At 35.9% G+C, this 18,138-nt stretch overlaps 2 protein-coding genes and 1 non-coding gene across 3 annotated transcripts in view; 2 read left to right on the top strand and 1 right to left on the bottom strand.

Annotated features, from left to right (window-relative positions):
• LOC141381647 (uncharacterized) overlaps window positions 1–18,138 on the top strand; it is a 751,802-nt gene that overhangs the window by 70,988 nt on the left and 662,676 nt on the right. The gene's annotated exons all lie outside the window — the stretch shown is intronic.
• On the bottom strand, window positions 402–474 carry trnar-ucg (transfer RNA arginine (anticodon UCG)). The gene has a single exon. It is a non-coding gene; the product is annotated as a tRNA-Arg (tRNA).
• Window positions 7,387–16,514, top strand: LOC137490996 (uncharacterized). Its single transcript, XM_087249474.2, has 3 exons — window positions 7,387–7,447; window positions 7,986–8,129; window positions 13,785–16,514. The coding sequence occupies exons 2-3, from the start codon at window positions 8,051–8,053 to the stop codon at window positions 14,495–14,497; spliced, it is 792 nt and encodes a 263-aa protein (XP_087105600.1). The 5' UTR covers window positions 7,387–7,447; window positions 7,986–8,050; the 3' UTR covers window positions 14,498–16,514.

The following is an 18,138-nucleotide window of genomic DNA, read 5'->3' as shown; positions in this document are numbered from 1 at the left end:
CAAGTCTGAGAATTCTAAGCTAACTATTATCCTCAGATCATCACACCTAAGCTTCGAGTGGTCAGGATTTTTTCACACAACTTAAAAGTAACCCAGCAAACACGACTTGAATCCACAATCTCCAGTTTGGAAGGTTGATGCCTTATCCATTAAGCCACTGGGCCAATACAAGCATTTACTATATCTGTTGTATCACTCTGTAAGTTCTTGTAACTCAGAAAACAGCACTTTAGGATTCCTATTGCTTTCAGACGATCTGGTGTGTACACCTAATGACAAAAGAGCTTCTCTGAAGAGTTTTCCATTGTCATGTCTTTTTGACCTAAGGGTATGAACCTAGCTTTTTGAAGGTCACACTGGATTGTGCTGCACAGCCAACTTAAAAGGAACTGCATCAAAAACGACCCAGATGGGACTTGAACCCACAATCCCCAGCTTCGAAGGCTGGTGCCTTATCCATTAGGCCACTGGGCCATTTTTTAGTGCCTGTAAACTAAAATATGCATCCATGGGGGTTGCTGACGCACGTAACAAAAACAACATGAACAAAAAGTAGTTTAGACCGGTTTCACAGACTTTTTTTTGTGGCATTGCTGGGTGCTACTTCAGGGCTTGTTAGTCTAGGGGTATGATTCTCGCTTCGATTGCGAGAGGTCTTGGGTTCAAATCCTGCATGAACCCCCGGGCTGTCACAGAAAGAGCAGTGGAGTGGTGCTGTGCTGTCTAGGGTGTTTCTATGTTATTTGTAGCACTTTCAATAGTGAAATTAGTTAATGAACATGTAGTGGACTTCTGATCTAAATCAGTCTGACTTGCACATTTATACAGACAAAATTGAAGCATGATATTTTGGAACCATTCCTATAGGATAATTTCTACAATATTTTAATGGGATACAATTTATATCTTAATTAAGATATGCTTTTCTATTCACTTGTTAAGTGGTGACGTGTTGGTGACGTATGTAATACTGTTTCCGGGTCCAAGCCGCCACTCGTTTGAGTTGAGAAATTATTCGTTTATGATCACTTTTTATTCATATCACACATTAAAGTTAATTTTTTATGAAGTCAGTGTCCGCAATAATCTCTGGGCTTGCTGCATCACAAATACCAAAATTTTAACAATTTATAAAAAAATTAATTACTTTCTGGCCATTGTATATTAGGCATGGACATATATGTTGTGATCGTGATTTACGAAACTAAATCGCTTTGTAAACAGTTATTATTACCATTTCACGAGTCTCCCCATTCAGTTGAATAGAGCACTTGGACCCGGAAGCCGCTTTGCATGACGTCTCACTTAACTAGCAGATTGTCTCTCTTAGCCTATTATAAAATAGTTTTTAATTTTTTATGCAGTTTGCTTAAGCTCACCTTCATGTACTTGAGTGTACAGTATTAGTGCACAAATTTCCAAACAAACAAACATGTCTATACCAAAAACATATACAATGTCGCTAGACCAAACTGTGGGCTGCCCCACTCGAAACAGAAGTTCACTATGGGCCCATAGCAAGTCCACACAAAGTGGAGTGTACATGGCCACACTGGGCATAGTATAGGTATACTGGGGCATAGTATCTGGGTCAGAAGTATGTCCTATGAGCATGTTCTGTGGGTATTTAGTAATTAAAAAAATAGTTACGTCCCACTAATACTAAGTTGAGTCCAGGCACAAAATGTGCCAATAAGGTCCCAGTAAAGTACTTTTATGCAGGGCCATTGTGGCTTTAACACAAAACAAAACTAGTTCACTTTTACCATGTAGAAAAAAGCACAATATCACTTCAATTGCATAATTACATATTTTGAAAGCATAATGTAATGTCAGTAAAAAATGAGGCCTCTAAAAATATAAAGACAACATGGACTATTCTTCAAAGGTTTGGGACAGAACTGCTTTAGTTTATAAAAATGCAGATATAAAAGTAACCTTGTAAATAATTATTCATTATTAATATGTTAACTATTCTATTTGAATATGTTAAAATATAATTTATTACAATGATGGTAAAACTGCAATTAAGGCATTTGCATCCAACATAAAATTATTCTAATGATTCATGTGTGTATTTTCTCTACCATTTTTATTTTAAGATTTTTAGAGAAAATAACTTTTGGTTCCAGGATGATAAAGTTCTAGACATTTCAACACTTAAAACAAATTAAGGCTTTGATTGATTTATTTATTTTTTCAGATAGAGAGAGAGAGAGAGAGAGAGTGAGAGAGAGACAGAGAGATTGCCAACAAACTAGTTAAATAGAAAACAAATAGATGGGTGCATGCAGAAAACCATTTCTGGGCAATTCCTGAAAATCCCAATTATATTCAAATATATACACTGCTCATGCATTGTGAGACCGGCGTAACAGCCTTCCATGCAGAGGTGTCTGCACACAGTGAATTTGCATGTCAACTTTAATCACCAGATAAAACTAAAGTTTAAATAATATGATGATTTTATTTTGATTTAGCTTGGCTCCTGTAAGATAGATTGTTTTGTATGAAGAAGAAAGGAGAATTTTTATTCTTGGCCACCAGAGTCAGGTCTTAGACAACAGATAATTCTATAAAAAAGATTAAATTATTTTCATATAAAAAATATTTCTTAGATTATCTTAACAAATCACACCAGTTGTGTGAACCAGAGTCTTGGTTCCCAGTTACTGTTTCCAGTTGAGGGGGAGCCATGCTAGATTGATCACTTACTGGAGTGATGACCAGTCCTCATCCTGGAGAACCAATGTTCCTAAGAGTTTGGCTCACAGCTGCCCACACATCTGCTTAGTAGCTTCAGGTGCTTGATCAGCAGGTATAACTGTGCTGGACTGGAACTGGAGTCAAAATGCAATCAGGACTAGATGGCATCCAATACTGCAAAGAAAGAAACAGCAAGTAGTATGTTAATAGCATAAATAAAATGTTTAAAAAGATGATTTTTTTTTCTTTCAGCAAGCAAATACTAACAACGTGTCAGTGCAGAACCAATGATCTGATCACACAAGATAAAAAGTCAAATAACTCAGAGATGTGTGAAAAGAAATTAATTAACATGTTAAATTGATAAACTGTTGATAATGTATTAATGATATAAACAATGGGTTAATATAATATTTTAAAGTAAAAATGCTGGCAATATGATTCATGCAATATGAAAAGCACACTTCAAGCAAATTCAAGCGAATCACTACAATGGGTGTAATTGAACACCGAATTCAATTCTTAACTCTTTATGGCTAATTTAATACAGAACTCAAACATTAACTCATCAATTTGAAAGGCTAAACTTACCTGGTTGAGCAGAAGTGAGACGCGAGCAGCAGCTGAAGCAAGAGTCATTAGCGATGCAAAATCCAGCAACGTCATGGTCAGAATTTACCACGTGATGAAGACCACCGAAAATAATACACTTCTGTAAATTTCCTAGATTTTTCTGACACCATTTACATTTTTAAAATTAATTGGATTAAGAGATGCCAAACCAATCCAATGTCTATCAGTTTTTTAAAATTGGTGGTTGTGTTTCTTCTTAAAATGTATTATCTTCCCTCTAAACTACCTGTAGTGTTGTCTAAATTCCACCAGCAATGTCTGCTTGCTTGGAAGCTTGGTTACGTTCACAATTTTTCTCCCCACCAATTTTTCATATGGAATAACCGAGGTATTATAATCAGAAACAAATCGTTATTTTTCCATAGTTGGTTTCAAAATAATATTAATTTTTATCCTTTTCTTGTTTGATGATGTAGGAAACATTCTTTCATGAACCATTAATAACTTACCACTATTTTCCAATTCCTCCTAATGAATTTAATAAAGTTGTTAGGCAATATTACCCGGTTTAGTTCACCTAGTTAAAAGTCACTGTACATTTAACTGTAAATTTGCTTTTAGAAGGTGTTAGTCTGTTAGATAAGAAACGTAACAATAGCTTCAAATGCAACAAATTTTCTAATTTAAAAGGAAAATTTCTTCTAGAGGAAAGTTTTACTGGAGGTCTTTGGTTAAGGATATAGAACCTGGCTTTTACCTGGGTAATATTGCATTTCCAACAAGGCAAAAGAAATACATTTTAAAATTTTACATAAAATCTACCCTGTAAATTCTAGTATTTCCATTTTTTGGACATCAACAGCTTCTGTTCTTTCTGCAAACAAGCAGAGGAAACACTACTACAGGGGTGGCCAACCCTGTTCCTGGAGAGCCACCTTCCTGCAGATTTCAGTTGCTACCCATATCAAACACAACTGAACCAATTAACTAAGACCTGAACACCACGTGATAATTACTGGCAGGTGTGTTTGATATGAGATGCAATTGAAATCTGCAGGAAGGTGGCTCTCCAGGAACAGGGTTGGCCACCCCTGCACTACTACATATGTTTTTTGATTGTCTAATATCCAAGCAATTTTGGTCACTTCTAAATTCTCATATTAGAGATGCGCGGTTGGCGGTTATAGCCGCGGATCGGGCGGATGAGGTTACGAAAAAATAATATTTTAATTAAATTCGGGCGGGCGGTTGTACTGTTTTTATAGGCATAGCTGGCGCACCAACGAAAAAGCCTAGGACTGACTTTACAGAATGGGAGGAGGAATCGGATACACTAATTCTGGATGAAGTACAGAAGTATTCCTCTACAAACTTCCGTATAGACGGATCAGCAGAGGAAAATCTACTTCCTTTTGGGAGAAATAAGGCCAGTCATTCCCACGACTACAGCACCTTTCCAAGATAATTCTATGCATATTAGGAACAAGTGCTGTGAGCGATCGCTCCTTCAGTGCAGCAGGGCGCAGTGGCTATGCAGGCGCTCCCGTCTGAATCCTGACACTGTAGATGCTATTTTATTCCTGCATTGTGCCAAGAAAAAATCAAACTAGACCGAAGGTCAGGCATATTGAACCAATTAGCCTATGTTATTTAGGCTACACATATGTTCAATATAAACTTTTGAGTTCGATCATATAATTTTACGTTCATATTGGTTTAGCCTATTCTATTCTAGACATGTTGGCCTCGCTTTTACGTTCCGAGGCTAAGGTTACTTTGCCAGAATTTCTTTGTCGCAACTGGCGTAGTATTTCGTTATGCTTCAAGTTTGAGGGGAATGGGGACAATCCTAAATCCATGGGTTATTGGGCCACTTGTCATACATGCACTTAGCCTGGTCATACTTTATGTTCGCTCAAAGAGGGATGGCATATCTGTTTTTCTAATTTAATTTCTAATTGTGGGGGTGACTGAGCCTACAAGGCTTAGGCACGATATGACGTTTTTATTAAAAAAAATTTTCAACTGTTTGCCAAAGCATGCGACTATAGCCTATGCCTACATTAAGATATTTATGTTAATATTTTTTTACTGCCTGTTGTTTCTTTTGGCAAATAAAATAGGTATTGTCTGATAGAGATATAAATAAAGGTTCATCTTGTCGCAGAACTGGTGTTGTTTCCGATTTCTAAGCTCAATAACATCCACAGTAAAAAATATAAATAAATAAATAAAAAAATAGTCGAAAAACTGTGCCCATTAATTAGATGTGCAAGGCAATCAGGTACGTTTTTAGGGTTGCTATGGACAACTACAAATGTAAACATTATTAGGCTATAATGTAAATGACTTATTATTCTATCTATTTACTAAAACATAAAGTGAAACAGGGCATTTAGTAGTAGGCTAAATAGCAGCATGTTGAAATTATGTGTCAATGCGTTTTCTATTAGGCTACAATAAAAAAAGTTGTATAGTACAGTGCGTTTAATTTAGGCTATTTATTTACTTTTGTCCCTGTGCGCGATTGGAGACGGAGTTCACTGCTGATATACTGAGAGCTCGGGTGCTTCTCATTTCTTATTTGTGCATCCTCGTTTCCTTTCCTTGCTTTCTTTCCTCGTTTCCACCCCCACCGGGATACGAGGGAAGGACGCAAGGAAAAGACTCAAGGACCGAGGAATCGAATCAAGTGAAAAGACACGTCCTCGTATCTTTAGCGTCACTTCAAAGCGTCATCAATTAATGACTTGCACGTTTGGATTAACTGCATGTCTACATTAAAGTCATTCTCTATTCTATAATGATCAATAAAGAAACATTCATTTAATAATAAAAAGAATAAGCCATTCAAATAAAGAGCCCAATCAGCAGATGGCGGGCGGGTGCGGTTTTAAAAATTGGTCAAAAATGTTACTGCGGATGGATGGCGGACGGATGATGAATTTTGTTATGCGGTTGCGGATGAAATAATAGCCCATCCGCGCATCTCTATCTCATATATCTGCTTCTGCTAATGCTGTGAATTGCTTTATTCTATTTTTTTTTATTATAATAACCCAAAAGCTTAATATCTGGAATGCATAATACATTTTTTTTTTATCTCATATGGCATTTTCTTATATTTTCATTCACTACCAGAAATTCACAAATAATTACCCATCCTTTGTTTATTTTAGAATAGAATTTAACGTCCTCCTAAAATCACTTTATCTTATTAAGAATAAAAACAATCTAAGATTAGTGAAATATTATGCAGATGTATTTAAAGAAGATTCTCGATTTTAGTTGCTTTCCTTAAGGTTATTTGTTTAAGTATCGTTGTAATTTAATTCATTTGTGTAATTTTGTTTGTTTAATTTAGTTATTTTATTATTATTATTATTATTATTATTAATGCTTTAAGTCTATTAATATTTTTTTCCCTTTCTGTCTACTGGTATTATTTGCATTTGTATGTGATTTTAGATATTTTTTTCTTATGACTATGTATATTATTGACCTTTTTAAAGATCTGTGTGACTTTGTTATGATGTTCTTGTATTGTCAGTTTAAGCATTAATTGAAAAAAAGTGATTCAACTGGAGAAAGGTTTGTTTAAAAGCTTTTACACAGATATAAAGTGACTGATTAAAGTTTCAGGTTTTTTATCCAATACTAAATGATGTACCTGCTGTTGACAATATTATTTTGAACTTTTATACAACGTAATATTATTTTACTCAAAGTAAAGAGGACTATTGAACAACCTGCATGTATTAAGTGTCTTAATGAAGGTTCAATTTATTAAATAGCATAATTTCACTTCATTCTAAGTATACATCACTATATATAAGAAATGGAGTACTAGTTTTAATTAGCTTATTTGTGGCTGTTGTTGCTCGGACTTACTGGATTTATTTTATTAATTACTTTCATATAAAGAAACTGTTGAAGAGAAGTTATTTTGTTTCTGTTCATAGTTTTATTTATTTTAAACAGGACATTTTTATTGCTTTGTTAATTTTTAACATGATAAAGTGTCCAAACGCAGAGAAACACTATACATAATAAGTCATGACTAAGAGTAAGTGGCAAAAAAGGTATAAAAAAAGAGACTTTTATTTTGGCGTGACATGTGACGTCATAAGCCCGCGCCGCTCCCGAGCTGTGATTCAACTGGAGAAAGGTCTGTTTTAAAGCGTTTACCCTCAAATAAAGCGATCGAATAAAGTTTCAGTTTTTTCATTCAGTGCTAAATTATGTACCCGTTGGCAATATTATTTTAATCCTTTATACAATGTAGTACTATTTACTAAAACTCACTGTAATGAGGTCTATTTTTTGAATAAAGATAGGATAAACTTTTTGTTCCCGAGAGGAAATTTGTCTTGTGCAAAAAAGTGCTATAAGCAGACAATAACATAAATAAAACAAACAAAACAATTAAGAACAGTAACACTGTGTAATAAGTGTCTTAATGAAGTTTTAATTAATTGAATAGCATGCCATTTCATTCTATACATCACTATATATAAGAGTACTAGTTTTAATCAGCTGATCAGTGGCTATTGTTTCTTGATCAGACTTATCTGATTTCTGTTTGTTAATGACTCTCAAATAAAGAAACTGTTGAAGCAAGTGTTGAAGAGAAGTTATTTTGTTTCTGTTCATTGTTTTATTTATTTTAAACAGGACATTTTTATTGTTTTGTTCATTTTAAACAGGATAAAGTGTCCAAACGCAGAGAAAAACTCCTGCTGAAGCGACTGATCTCCACACTGTTATAAAGATGGCGTTTATTAAAGAGGAGAGTGAAGACCTTAAGATCGAGGAAACAGTCGAACATGAAGATCTGCAGAAACAAACAGGTTAGTTTTTATTCTCAAAGACCAACTCAGTCATTTGATCCTCATTCATATATATTTTAATAATAAGAATACTAAATTAAATCCATCTTGCAGCCCTGAGTGTGCTGCCTAGTTCTCCTAAATGCACATAAGCACTTATTGAAAGACAGGAATCAGTTTCTTTCTTGTTGCTTGATCTCGTGTCTTTTGTCATTATTTTATGTATTATTAGTCTCCCATTTTCACTACCTTCTTAAAGGGTCACGAAACACCAAAACACATTTTTTGAGCTGTTGACAGTCATATATGTGTCCCACACTGCTAAAAACACTATTAGGACACCTATATTTCACTAAAAAGTGTAAATTGGTTGTTTTTGCGTTATTTCAAGCAAATTCGTACTTCCTGTTTGAAACGAATTTTTGAAGCTGCGTCACGGTCATGACATAATAGCGTTGTATTCCAGCGTGCAGACTGGGCGTCTGTGCCTGAGTGTGTCTTAATACGTCTTACAGTGTGATGCATTAATGCATGAGTAAGGCTTGGTTCAAACCAATCAGCGCGCTCTATTGTGCAACTTCATTAATATTCATTAGTGTCACCATGTTCATTAGTGTCACCGTACACGAGAGAGACGCCACGTTGTGTTGGCAAAACAAGCGTGAAGTGTTGCTTTTATAGTTTGCTGCCGTTAAGTTTTGTTTTCATTTTCTCTCTGTGAGAGCTCATCTGGAGTCACGTGTGGATTAACAGTGTACGCGACACTCGACAACAATAACTTACGTGTCTAAGGAGGATTATTGTTTACCTGAGAGCTGTTCTCATCTGCACACGCTGAGATCCGGATTCGCTTGTAGTATTCTCTCCATAAATATGCGGCTCTAGTTGCTGTTGATTGTCCTGTCTCTACAGATTTGGTAAGTGAGCGACTAGTGCTCTTTGTTTATTCAGTTTGTTCGTATCGAACTAAGTTAACTATTGCACCGTAACATGTTAGGACCACAACCAAACTTTAACCTCGTGTAGGGTTTTTACCGCATTTTGTGACCGGAATAACACACGCGGCTTTCTGACGCTACCTGCCGTGTGCATCTAAGTTTCCGGGAAATGCTGAGTATTTTTTTCTCTCATTCGCCGTGCGGTATCAAACATTGCATGAAAAATACATGCTTGGAGCAGTTGCTTGAATCAAATATCTCGTTTGTCGCGAGGGGCATGAATGAATTCCCTGAATGAAAGAGCCAAACTGCAGTTAAAGTCCACCATTTAATAATTTGGCAAATAATTCCACTACAGATGTCCATGTAGGTTAAACACCATCACTTTCTCATGTGTGTTTATTTTGACTCTGAAACTCGTGCGTGCTCAAATAGACACTCCCACACCATCCCACTTTAGTTCCTCCGACACTCCCCTCTAAACAGAGCTGGACACGCTCACTTTTCTGACTTTTTCCAAAGTAGAGGTGTGAAAACACCCTGCTAAAACGAGGGGGTTTCATGGCCCTTTAAGGTTGTTGCTTTTCTTGTTCTCCTACTGTTTGTAAGGCGTCCTTGAGCACTAAAAACGTCTGTGGGCACTAATGTCGTTTTAAAATTATTAATGAACAAATCCTTATATTTGCGTGTCACACTCACAGTACAAATCTATCAAGACTTACTGAAAATGGAAAGGATTGGAAGGACATTTGCTGTGCTCTATCATTGATAGGAAAAAGGAGACTCTTTGCTAGATTGACTTTGTCTCCAGAAACATTTTTAATTTCTGAAATTATTCCAATTGAGCTTTTGGAATGCATGTATCTGGATTTGACAGAAAAAGAAGATCATCCACTTATAGCAGGAGCTTATGTTCATGTTCCTCTCTGAAAATTCCTTGCAAGCCATCTGAGTTCCTTAATACAGTTGCAAGAGGTTCGATGGCAATGTCAAAGAGCAGAGGGCAGCCCTGTCTCGTTCTCCTAGAGAGTGGAAAGCCTTTAGAAATAATATTATTTGTTCGAATGGATGCTCGGGGCCTGGAATATAAAATTTTAACCCAGGAACAGAATCCAGGGTCAAAACCTATTTTTTTTAAGCGCAGTAAAAAATAGATATAATCTATTCTATCAAATGCCTTATGGGCATCTAAAGAAACCTCTGAATTGGTATTATTTTTAGGTGAATAAATAATATTTAAATAAGCAACAAAGGTTGTAAGATAACTGTCTCCCAACAATAAAACCAGTTTGATCTGGGTGAATTCTCTTTCTCATGACTGACTCCACTCTGATTGCCAGCCCTTTAGCCAGGATAGTATAATCACAGCAGAGTAAGCTGATCAGATGATAAGATTCACATTTAAGTGGATTCTTATCCTTTTTAAGAAGTACTGTTATAACAGTCAATGTCATGGAGGGGGGAGTGATTCCGAGACAAGACCTTCAGCAAATACCTTGCACAACAGGGGTGTTAGCTTGGCAAATAAACTTCTTAAACTCTTCCGGGAAGCCATCAGGGCCTGGTGCTTTTCCGGTTTTCAATTTTTTGATTGCATTTTTAATTTCAGAAGGTGTTATATTTCCTTCTAATGCCAACTGATCTGAATCACAGAGGGATGGAAATTCTAAATAATTAAAAAAATCTCTTAATACGTTCAATTTCATTTACCTCAGAGCTGTAAAGAGTTTTATTGAAGTTTTTTAATTGATCATTAATTCCCTGTTGATCAGTAATAATACTGCCATCATCCTTACTAACTGCTGCTATAAAACCAGCTGGTGAGGATTGTTTCAGTTGGTAACACAATAACCTGCCAGCTCATTCACCATGTTCATTATGAATCTGGCGTGATCTTATGTGAAGATCCTCTGCGTATTCCGTTTGCAGAACAAGTCTTCTCTTATGGAGCTTTTCAGAAGGTGATGTTGAGTGTAGCTGATCAATTGTTTTAATTTTATTCAAAATCTCTATAAGCCGTTTTGACATTCTTTTATTTGCACTAGCTTGATATAAAATCTGTCCTCTTATATATGCTTTCTGAGTATCCTATAGGATGCTACAACCTATCTCTGGGGATTCGTTAGTCTCAAGGAAGAAATCAATTTGAGCATCAATAAATTTTACGAAATCGTCGTCTGCCAAGAGTCTTGAGTTAAACCGCCGCATACGTTGGGGGATTACATTGCCTGGAAAACATAGCTTTAGTGAGACTGAACAATGGTGCGAAATAACAATACTACCATACTCTACTTCTGACATTAGGGGAAGTAACTGCTTGTCCAGGAAAAAATGGTCAATTCTGGAATAGGTTTGATGCACTGGTCAACAGAAGGAAAATTGCTTGGAAAATGGATATTTAATTCTTAACCCTTAAAGACCGAGACAGCCGCCCGCGGCTAAAAATAAGTATTGCTCTTAAATGTTTAATAACTTTTGATCCGCTGATCCGATCCATACAATTCAAAGATTGGCATAAAGAAGAGACTCTCAGCTTTCCATCGCTGTATCACATTACATTCACGGACTTTCAGAGGCTCCGGAATCAGTGTGGTTACGTCATCAAATTTTGACAACGCTGATTTGACAAAGGAACGCTCGTCACTTGTCTCTCCGGACAAACCAGACATGATATATGGATGCATTGTCCCTCCTCCATGCCCAGATTGGTTCAAACTCGCTCTATCTCAACCAATAAGCTTAGGTTTCGCTTTGTGAACCAACAATCAGCTATTTGAACAACACGGAATGAGAGATAGGCTGCACATTTACGCGCGGCTAAATAAAACGCAAAAAAAAAAAGTTTTGCATGAAATAATTCTCATACTAAGTACTTTTGCATGCACAACAGCACAAAAACATGACAAAACAGTGACACAGCAAAGACGAAGTGCTGCTCTTGTTGTTTTCAAAGGACGCAAATAAAGGTTGGGCTGTTTGTCTGCATTGCACGCGAACCATATACATATCCGCAGACAACCATATCCATGCTGGCACATAAAACCTAAGGATGGTCCATATTGAATCTAGTTTAGTTATGTAACTATTTATAGTATAGTAAATATTTATATCTATTTTTACTGAGGATTTGCACCATGTTTATTTGGACTTTGACGCATTATTTATTATTTTCTTATTTTATATTTGTTTATTATAAGTGGTGTTGTTTATGGTAACTAAAAATATATTATTTGGAAAAAAGTCAAATTTGCTTCAGTGTTCTGTTATTTTGTAACATTTTTTTTTCTGTTTAGTTCATTCCCAGAACTTTTGGGCGAATACATTGTCAGTAAATAAATGCATTTTTTCCCCCCATTGAAAAACGCCTTGAAATAACATTGAAATAAATTGCTATAACTTGCTCAGGGAATGGTGGATGTAGACAAAATTTATTGTGGAAGTATAAAACATCATAATATGTATTTCTAAAGAAAGAAAAACAAACTTCATAAGGTTTTGTTTATAATAACTAGAAAATGCCACTTTTTTTAAAAATCGTTTCTGGAAAATTCTGGAATATTTTCTGTCTGTTCATATGTTTTTGGACCAAAAAAAGTTTTAGACTGGACCTTTAAATGATACAGATTGAAACTTCAGGTTCTCCTGTTTAAAATAATATATGACACTTGAGTCTGACTGCTAAAATAAAAATAAAACTGCTTTAAAAAAATAATAATAATATAGGCCCATTAGGTGCCCTCAAAATACCTCTAGGTCTTTAAGGGTTAAGGGTTAATGCTGCCCTCTTCGACTCTCCTCCTCTTCCTTTATACTTTCACCCATTTTCTTTTTGCCGTCCCTTGGGTGGAGATCAATTAAACAATGTTGACTGTCGTCACAGAAAACACCAACAATCATAAATGCATGATTATAAGCTGTCATGGCTTTACATTAAAAAAATTTTGTTATAATCAAGGCCAATGGAGAAAAAACAGTCATGAATATAACGAAAAGGGAGTAAAATTGCCCAGAGTATATTGAGTTTTTTTTTTTTTCAAAGCATTTTCCCAGAATATGTTAAAATAAGTCCCCAAATATCAGTCTGTTAGCTAAAACAGAGAAAGTTTTGGCCAAATTAAGTCTCAAAATCATCCCAGAATAGATGAAACTGACCCAACAGCACACAAGGGGAAAGGTGCACATTCCAGCCTTTATGCAGATGCTTTACAGGTATGTCTCATGTCTGCGAGGTGAATATTCAGCTCTTTGTTCAGCTGTTACCCTAGAACTTTTTTTCTGATGTGTTTACCAGTCAGGCACAGAATGAACAAGTATTCCCTGTCTGCTTTACACATTTTAGAAAAACATTTTTTGTAATTATGAATAAATACAAATAAAAATAGGCCATTTACAGCTTTCAAATCTGTGTCTCATCAATATGACCAAAATTACTTGTATGATCAATAATGTAAGAAACTCTGAAAACTGGATTGAGTTTCAATTTACTATAACTTCTATGTTAGGTGTCTTTGACACAGTTTACATTGTAAAAGCACTAGATAAATAAAGATGAATTAAATCTGCTTAAATGTGGACACGTTAATGGCCCAAACAAAATATGATCTGATTTATTTTACATTTAATGTGCATCAAAATTACAGTGTGTGTAGCCAATGTTTCCAGTGTCTTTTCACTTTTCAGCTTTTGATGAGAGTTTTTAAGACTTAATGAAAACTAATGTTTTATTCATTTATTTCAGACTTTATTGAAGAGAATGAGAGGAAAGAGGAGGAACATCATGTCAAATTTGAGGAAAAAACTTTACAGACTGATGGTATTTTGAAAAGGAGAGACAGGAATCGTTTCACCTGCACTCAGTGTGGAAGGAGTTTTGGAAGAAAAGGTGATCTTAAGATTCACATGAGGATCCACACTGGAGAGAAACCATTCACATGCACTCAGTGTGGGAAGAGTTTTAGCCATTCTTCAAACTTCAATCAACACATAAGGATCCACACTGGAGAGAAACCATTTATATGCACACAGTGTGGGAAGAGTTTCAGCCGATCATCACACCTTTATCGACACATGATGATCCACACCGGAGAGAAACAATTCACTTGCACTCTATGTGGGAAGCGTTTTGGAAGAAATTTCGATCCTAAGATTCACATGATGATTCACACTGGAGAGAAACCATTCAAATGCACTCAATGTGGGAACAGTTTCATCCAATCATCAAACCTTAATCTACACATGATGATCCACACCGGAGAGAAACTATTCACATGCACTCAGTGTGGGAACAGTTTCAGCCGATCATCACACCTTAATGAACACATGATGATTCATACCGGAGAGAAACCATTCACTGGCACTCAGTGTAGAAGAGTTTCAACCAATCATCAAACCTTAATAATCACAAGAAGACCCACACTAGAGATAAACCCTTTACTTGCACCCAGTGTGTGAAGACTTTTAACTGCTCATCATACCTTAATCAACACATGATGATCCACACGGGAGAGAAACCATTCACATGCACTCAGTGTGGTAAGAGTTTCAGCCGATCATCACACCTTTATCGACACATGATGATCCACACCGGAGAGAAACAATTCACTTGCACTTAAGTTGCGGTCACATTGGACTTATCTCCCCATAGATTTCGGAAGCCAAGTTTGTGTGTCAAGTTTCACAGTTCACTGCGTTGCAAAGTTCAAGCTTGTTGAACTCTGACCTGCGAAATCGCATCACTTGACCATGTAAGACCAATCGAAGATCAAAACATGACCTTTCTGGACAGAAATGTAAAATATAGACCAATCGCTTACTTTTTTTATGTCTAATCATCTTGTTTAATCCCGCCCCTGTTTGCAGCGCCATACAAGACAATTTTGCATGCTCAAACTCTTGTGTTACCGCAGCTTCAGTGTGGGATGAGCTCATCAGTCCCTAATAAACACATGAAGACCCACACTGTACTGTTCACATGAACTTAGTGTGGGAAGAGTTTCGATCAGCAAACTTTAATGAACACATGAAGATCCACACTGGTGTGAGAGTATATGTGCTTGAGTGTGAGAAGACTTTTATTACAGCTCGAAAATCGAAACTGCACCAGACGATTCACACTGGAGATCGTACAGATGTTTACACCATGACAAGAGGTTTAATCAGTTAACACATCTGAAAACACAGAAGAGGATTCACACTGCAGAGAAACCGTACAGACCTGATCAGTGTCTACAGAGTTTCGCTCATTCTGCGCAGCTTAAGAAACACATGGACAAAAAGTTGCACACATTGCAAAACATTTTCTCGTGCACAGGATGTTTCATGTCTGAATAATGTTTGAAAAGGCTGAGTGACGATATACTGTTTTCCAACACGCCTACACTGCAGTAGGTGGGGTTGTAAATGTGTTGTGCTCTTGTTTACCGTAAACACAATGATGGTGGCTGAGTGAAGAACAGTTTCATTATCAAACAGCACCTCTGTGGCTTAAATTTTTTTTGCAAGTGATTGTACAGGTGCGGATACATCTGTACTCCATTCTCCAGTGTATTCATGTAGTAAGTGTTTTGGATGATGTTCTCTGTCTGTGAATGAGAAACAAATCACTGGTACATTGCACATCAAAGAAGGTGGACCTCCAGGATGGATGGTTAGTTTGCAGTATACCAAGGCCTCAAGTTTAGAAACCTATTCAATTGCCCTTTGTTGCAGCTTTTGTTAGTAAAGTTTCTTTACTTTTGGGTTCAAGATTCTTTCTAGTTTACTACATTTTTCTTTTTGGAGTAGAATACAAACTTGATGAATATTTTATGATTTAGGCATTTTTTACTAAATTAAAACACTGTGATGATCCCAAGACTCCAAATTGAAGTATGTCGTAAACCCTGATTGGATGTCCGTTGTAGGAAAAAGGAATTTATTTTTATTACTTTTGTGTTCTTTATTTTTTTATTAGAAAAATGTTTAGACTAACAACATATTAATCAATCTTTTCTATTGTATAACACATCTTGACCAAACACACTTCCTCTTTTTTACTGTGCTGCATACTTTTTAGAAGAACTTCTGACTAGTGGAAAAAGCAGAATAAGAATAAATTTAGGTTTGTTCCAGACTGCTGTCTGGACATGTCACAAGGAGCATGATCTTTGTAGAAGTTATGAAATATATTAAAGCTGCACATAATTGTTCAGTTCTGGTATGCAGAGAAGAGTTGCAGAAAGAGGAAGTATGTCTAGGGGTTACAAAGAGCCAGGGGACTGCAGAATGACTGATCAGTGACATTAAACCAAAACTCCACCTGTTATTATCAGTTGTGTATATATGCTGGAGTCAGGAAATGGAGTCAGGAAATGTAAGTTAGTTGTGAACCTCTTGAATTTAATTCTTGTATTGCATTGGGGTAACGTAACCCAGAGCTCTGTCATCGAATTATTCATTTGTTTCTAATAAATTACTAATATTTTTGGCATTGAAGAATCTTACTGAACTTTTAGATATGTTATGGCATTAAAGTATATTCTTCTGATATTCATAACCTCCAGACTGAGTTTGATTTAGTAAGAGAAAAACCAGAAACCACAACAAACTCTGTCAAGACCTCTTTTTATTGTATTTTAAAGAGCATATTGTAGGTTAGACACCCCAGTGAGACAATGTGTGTAAGAGTAAAGTAAGAATTAGATTTTCTTTAAAATATACGTTAAAGTTTATTATTAAGCCGTTTGGAGTCGTTTTAAGTCACGGAAATTTACTTCCGCGTTTGAATCGCCAGACCGGAAGTGATGTCGGATCAGGGAGTTCGCACATATAAACACTATGAAGACAACTGATCGCGGTGCGCGTTTGGTTGCCGAGATAAGATATTCTGAGAGACTTACACAAACGACAGACCACAGCCATACAATTATAAGCCTGTGGACAGACCAGCAGACAGACCAGCAGACAGAGAAGTGTAATTTAACTATTGTGAGGGAGAGCAGAGCAGGTTTATGGTAAGGCCAGTGTTGGCTTACAGAGAGATTTGTAAGATAACAAAATCTTATCTGGCAACAGCAAAGCTGATATTGATCATCTATAAGTATTAATACTTACCAGTAACAGAAACTAATGAGCATTTAACACAGTTATGCCACATTAACACTATTTTTAATAGTAGATAAGTGAATACAAAACACAAATAACACAGAACATCTGAAGTAATGCTGAAACATGTAAACAAGGTACTGGAAAATCTTTTTTATTTTACAAAAGGTTTTCAGAGCTTCTGTATTAAAATAAAAACAACATCAAATATTAAAACAATTAAAAGAAGTTTTTAAATATATCTTTTTGTCATTTTTTCATTGGGTATACGATTATCTGTATCAGATCCCATTTAGGCTACAATCCATAAAAAGACAAGTACAGTTGTTATAGTATAAAATATTTACAAAGATTTGATCAACAGATCTGATCTGCATTTATGATTAAATAAACTTCAACCCTAATTCAAGCTCAAATTCTAAATGCAACTCAAGTTCAAGTTTTATTTATATAGCACAAAATCATAAGCAGTTTTAATACCCAGCATTTTTACTCTTTATATATGCATAAGTATCTGTGTGAGTGTGTGTATACTGAAAGAAAAATATATCATCTGACCCATTTAAAAGTAAACCCAAAATTATTTTTCAGTAAGTTGGCCAACGTTTATTTGGGTACCACACCATCATGTCTTTAATGTGTGTTAAATTGTGAATGCTGTGTAAAAAGATGCCGACAGCTTCATCCTTGTAAACCCGCTGGAAGGATCTAGAAAGGAGAGCAAATGTAGTGGCCACTTCTGCATTCTCGTCGAGCCTGTGATGAACTCCAGTAGTCCACCGTCAGACATGCAGTGAGGGCTGATGCATATATTCTGGGGAAATAATGCAAAAGTTTAAATCATGTTTATTAATAATGTATATTTTAAAATTCACCATATGATTTTTAATATAACACAATACAGAAAACCCAACCACATTTGCAGACCCCTGGATAGTGAACTGCAAACCATCTCACATATACAGTAGACTGTACCCATTATAAGTTGAGCATGTAAGAACAAACTTCAA

Source organism: Danio rerio, chromosome 4, assembly GCF_052040795.2.
Source record: "Danio rerio strain M-AB ecotype USA chromosome 4, GRCz13ab, whole genome shotgun sequence".
NCBI classification, from domain to species: Eukaryota; Metazoa; Chordata; class Actinopteri; order Cypriniformes; family Danionidae; genus Danio; species Danio rerio.
Note: the sequence above shows the minus strand (reverse complement) of the source record. Positions and strands in the feature narration are given on the sequence as shown.

What these genes read in the sequence shown, in the direction of transcription:
- LOC137490996 (XM_087249474.2), top strand. Translation starts at nt 8,051, where the DNA reads ATGGCGTTTATTAAAGAGGAGAGTGAAGACCTTAAGATCGAGGAAACA. An exon ending in AGATCTGCAGAAACAAACAG is followed by an intron (nt 8,130 to 13,784) that starts GTTAGTTTTTAT and finishes CATTTATTTCAG; the next exon opens with ACTTTATTGAAGAGAATGAG.